Source organism: Tupaia chinensis, unplaced genomic scaffold, assembly GCF_000334495.1.
Source record: "Tupaia chinensis unplaced genomic scaffold, TupChi_1.0 Scaffold143894_1, whole genome shotgun sequence".
Lineage (NCBI taxonomy): Eukaryota > Metazoa > Chordata > Mammalia > Scandentia > Tupaiidae > Tupaia > Tupaia belangeri.
In genome coordinates this window covers 859806-865046 of record NW_006203745.1, presented here as the reverse complement: position 1 = coordinate 865046, position 5241 = coordinate 859806, and the positions used below count along the sequence as shown (strand labels likewise).

The 5241-nt window shown below is 38.6% G+C and overlaps 1 protein-coding gene across 1 annotated transcript in view; it reads right to left on the bottom strand.

Moving 5' to 3' along the window:
- Positions 1-6: 6 nt before the first annotated feature.
- Positions 7-5241, bottom strand: part of UBA6 (ubiquitin like modifier activating enzyme 6) — an 84285-nt gene continuing 79050 nt past the window's right edge. Inside the window, exons 30-33 of the mRNA XM_006165321.3 lie at positions 3540-3667; positions 2223-2310; positions 1939-2033; positions 7-180 (exon numbers count right to left, since the gene is read on the bottom strand). Coding sequence (XP_006165383.1) covers positions 42-180; positions 1939-2033; positions 2223-2310; positions 3540-3667 — 450 coding nt within the window. The 3' untranslated portion in view covers positions 7-41. The remainder of the gene's footprint in view (positions 181-1938; positions 2034-2222; positions 2311-3539; positions 3668-5241) is intronic.

Here is a 5241-nt window from a genome sequence, read left to right as displayed (position 1 = left end):
TTCCAAACTCAAGTAGTCCTGGAGGAACTTTAAGACAACTTCTATTCATCAGTGTCATGACTGAAGAAGTATCTTACTGGAGGCCCAGGCAAATCCTCTTCTCCATCAGTGTCTGGGGCAAATGACACAGTAAGATCCACATATTTCTTTTCAGTAGAAGGTTTCACAAGTTTATGCATTCTAAGAAAAAATAGACAAGGATGCTTTGGTATGTTCTTTGGTATGTTCTGTAAACTGAAAGTATGATTTCCTGATAATGCCATATCCAGAGAACCTGGACCTGTGTTGAAATTTGATTTTCAAATCTAGTAATCTATCCACTTTCATATAGTAATTTTTCTTTACTGAAAGCTCTAAACTCAAGACACTTGTTTAGCTAACAATGAATCAATTAGGATCACTGCTAATGATAAAGAATACATACCATTTACTTAAAAACCAAAAAATAGGAACTAGCAGATGATGGCAATGGTTATGCTGCTGGACTGACACATATTCGACTGCGGTTCAAGTCCCAACCTGACAGCTTTAAATTCATACCAGGCATGTGCACATACATGCCCGAAATCCTGAGAGAAGAATGGAGGAGAAGGGATTGTGGTGTGGCCATTCACTATAGGGGATGATTTCTCATTTTCTGTCTTTCTCTCTGGTGAATGCATGTTCCCTATAGCAAAAATCTCTAAAAAATAAAAAATCTCCAAAATGTTAACGATGATTTTAAAAAGTTAATCCTCCTATACTTGCTATAAAGTTTGGAGGAACAATAAATTCTCAAGCATTTCTCTGTAGATGAGAACTAAGTAGTATGCACTTTGCTTTGCTCAAGGCTGTATCTTCAGTGCTTAGAACAGTACTGGTACACAGTAGGTAACTTTATCAAAAATCTATTGAATGGGGGACCAACTGAGGCATAATAATTATGTTGCTGGAATCTCACATAGTTGATGGTGGTTCGAGTCCTGGACCTGGTGGCTTAAAACTCATGCCAAGTGCATGTGTGTGCATGCCCAAAATCCTAAGAGGAGAATGGAGAAGGGACTGCAGTGTGGACAACCCCACGGGGAGGTGATTTCTCACTTTCTGTCTCTTTCTGTCTCTCTGGTGAGTGCATGTGCCCTATAGTAAAAATCTCTCTTTTAAAAAAAACCCCAAAAAACAAAAAAACCTTTTGAATGGAAATAACAATTTTAGCAATGTTGTTTTATACCTCAGACTTATAAGCCCAGTCATTACATGTTTCCACATAATTGGGTCACTTTTATGAAGGACTTCAAAAAATCTGTGGAAAAATTTAATTAAAAGTGTTAGTGCATTTCAGTGCAAAAATATTTGGAAACTTGTGTGAGTTTTTTTGTGATGAGCATTTCCCATGGATTTTTTGAAGATCCTTTATGCACTGACCAAATAAGGTTTCTAAACTTATTAGCTGAAAACCTAACTTTAGACTTTCAATAGGCTCAGCAGAGTATTACAATCCTACAGATCTCTCTTTTTTTTTTTTTTTTTGAGAGAATTTTGCTATAGGGCAAGTGCACTCGCCAGACAGACAGACACAGTAAGACAGAAAGTGAGAAAGTGAGAAATCACCCCCCAGGGAAGATGAGCATGCCGCAATTTCTTCTCTTCCATTCTCCTCTCAGGATCTTGGGCACACACACACATGCGCCCGGCGTGAGTTTTAAGCCACCAGGTCCGGGACTTGAACCACAGTCGACTACAGGGGAGTCCAGTGACATAGCCATTATGTTAACTGCTGGTCCCTCCTATAGATCTCTCTTGATCTCAGTAGCCTGTTGGTCTAGACTGGGCTAATTAACTGCCTTTATTAATGCCATTAGATGAAAATAATAATACTTTTATCCTAATTTCAATAACTATATCCAACTGTCCAGTGTTTTAATTCTTGTGAATCTTTTGCATATGTTTGATACTTACGTTAACTTTAGTCTTTTTGCATGACCAGGCATTACAGGAACATAAAGCATTTTGACTCCCTGTACCACCATTGTTGGCTCAATTCCATATGTTTCCTAAAAGACCCAAAACAGAAACAATCAAAGCCTCAACCAAACATAAAATACTTATGTGACAATGTTTTATGACTAGTAAAAAGGAGCAAATTCATGTGAAATGAAACTTTTACCCTCCAATGAAGTTATCGATAAAAATGAAATAGAAACCAAAACTACTAATGAATCAAGTAAATAAAATGATCTCACTTTGACTGCATTTATGAAATCCAAGAGGGTGAAATCTTCTTTTCCATGTATAGTCCATCTGTCCCAAATTGTAAATGATATTCCATTTCTGTTGTAGAAAAATATTCAGAAGAGGAACATTTAAATTGTTTTCACTTTAATAACAACAACAACAATAATAAAAACACCAACAATACATTATGTGATCTAACTAGAAATTAATGTTGAGGGAAAAAAAATACAAGTTCTAGAGTATTTTATAAACTTATTTTGCCATAGCATTATACAAGTATCCACTGTATTAGCACCTTGTTGACCCTTCCAGAGTCTCATTATAAATAGTGTGTCTTAGCAAGAGTGTTCTCTTTTTCTCAGTGCCACAGGGCTCATATGAGAGAGAGAGGAAGAGAAAGAAAGAGCAACAGAGAATTCCATAATGCACCTAGCTGCGCTATAATCTTTTCCCCCCAACTCTTCATGCCATCAGGATTCTGGGCAAATGTGTGCATGTCTGGCATGTTTTTCAAGTCAACGGGGCCAGGACTCTCTCACGGGTAGGCCATGAGGATCCAGCTTACTATGTGTAGTGCCTTACCACTGTGCTACAGAATGGACTCTCTTTTTGAAATAGCTGCTTGGGTCTCACTATGTATAGGTTCCAGTCCCCTATTATTAGACATTGGGTTGTTCCAAATGTTAGCTAAGATAAACAATGCCAGAATTATTATCTTGCACATATATAAGCTGGGATCTTGGGCATGCACGCATGAACACGCGGTATTTTTTTTTTTTTGAGGGAGGGAGAGGATATTTTGCTATAGGGCACATGTGCTTGCAGAAAGACAGACAGAGACAGAGAGACAGAAAGGAAGAAATCACCCCCTGGGTTGATGGCCTCGCTGCAATCCCTTCGCCTCCATTCTCCTCTCGGGATCTTAGGCATGCATGCACACATGCTCGGCATGAGTTTAAGCCACCGGGTCCGGGACTCGAACTGCAGTTGACTACATGGGAGTCCAGCGACACAGCCATTATGCCAACTGCTGATCCCCACCCACCATGATTTTCAATCCTGGTGGCCATGTGGGAGTGGTCCCAACATAGATGAAATCTTAAAGGTGTAATGCAAAATAGTATGGCAGATTAAGCACTTTGAGGATTCTTAGGCTGGTTTAGTCAGAAATGCTACCTGAAGATGAGGTGTAAACTAGTCTTAAAGTGATGGGAAAGATTTACATACATAGAAAAAGTGAAGTGAAGCCAGTATTTAGCCCTTTTAAAAAGGAAAATATTTTATTTCAATTTCACTTTACTAGTGCAACAGAACTTCATACATACCTAATTTCAGTTTTTCTTACTTCAGATGTCTCTGTAAACACTATAATTGGAATGGCTAAGTTAAGAAAACAATTTTTGTAAGCTTCAAATGGATAGCCACCAGTTACTTTGATCATCTCCAAGGCAACCTAGATAAAAGAAGGCAATCTGATTATATATAAATAGCCTAAAATATTCATAACTTCAATCAGATCTATTCAATTTTCCCAAGTTCTTAAAAGCATGTCTCTAGAAAAGTAAAAGAAGATACAAGACTGCAGTAACGTAAATTTCTTACTTACAGACCTCTACCACTTTAGCATATTTTATATTTTCAACCTACTCTATAACATGATAAAATTGTTTTTAAAAAAATATTGTGCCAGTCGGCAGCATGGTGGTTAAAGTGGCTGGATCTTACATGGCTGACTGTGCAATTCAAGTCCCAGACCTGGCATCTTGAAAACAAACCATGTTATGTGTGCTAAAAATCCCAAGGAGAGAAAGGAGGAGAAGAGATTGTGGTGTGGCCATTCCCCAGAGGGTGCCTTCTCACTTTACTTCTCTGTGTCTCTCTGGCAAGTGCATGCACCCCATAGCAACATTTAAAAATATATTTATCTAATTTGGCTACATAATCTCCCTACTTTGAAAGCAGATAACTACAGAGCTTCTAAGAACAGCTTTATTCTCAGCACGATTGCTATGATTTATAATGATATAAGATGATATAACTAGGACCATACTAGAGATCCTGATCATTAAGAATAAATAGGAAAATTCATCTTATTTAAGAAAAACAGAGCATCTGCTTTTTATGGAAGATACAAAGATGACTGAGAGAATTATTTCTTATAAGAAAAATGATAGTCCATTTTAAAAATGTTATTTTAGGAATATTTAAGACATGATTCTTTATGCATTATTCAGTATGCACATGCACACATGAGAGAAACAGGGAAAGAAGGGTGGGGGAGATGTGAGTACCCTCCATAGGGCTCAGTAATGCCACAATCCCCTTCTTCTAGGCTTCCAGCCTAACAGATCCTGGGAATTCAAGTGCATGCCTTGTACGCTTTAGACTGACCAACCACGGAAAGAACTATAGTTGCCATGTGGAATCTAGACTCTCTTGAGCATATATCATTGCTATGCCATAGAGCTTATTTGTTATCTTAAAATGTTTAAGTATATGAAGTTTGAAAATATCTATTCTTGTATTTTCAGAAATACTTTGGAATTCTTAATTATAAGAGTCAATGTTTATCCCTCCTGCTATAAGATCTCTGAGTGACTGGTTGGGGTTGGCAAGATGAGGACAGCAGGGAAGTCAATAAAAAAGGAGCATTCTGGACCCGGTGGCTTAAAACTCACGCTGGGCGCATGTGCATGCATGCCCAAGATCCCAGGAGGAGAAAGGACTGCGGTGTGACCATCCCCCCTGGGGGGTGATTTCTCGCTTTCTGTCTCTATGTCTCTCTGTCTTTCTGGCGAGTGCACGCACCCTATAGCAAAAACCTCTCAAAAAAAAAAAAAAAAGGAGCATTCTGAGGACCAGCAGATGGTCTAATGGTTATAACACTGGACTCCCATGTAGTTGACTGCTATTCGAGTCTCGGACCTGGAGGCTTAAGACTAATGCCAGGTGTGTGTGTGTGTGTGTGTGTGTGTGTGTGTGTGTGTGTTTCTGAAATTTCAAGAGGAGAATGGGGGAGAGGGGCGT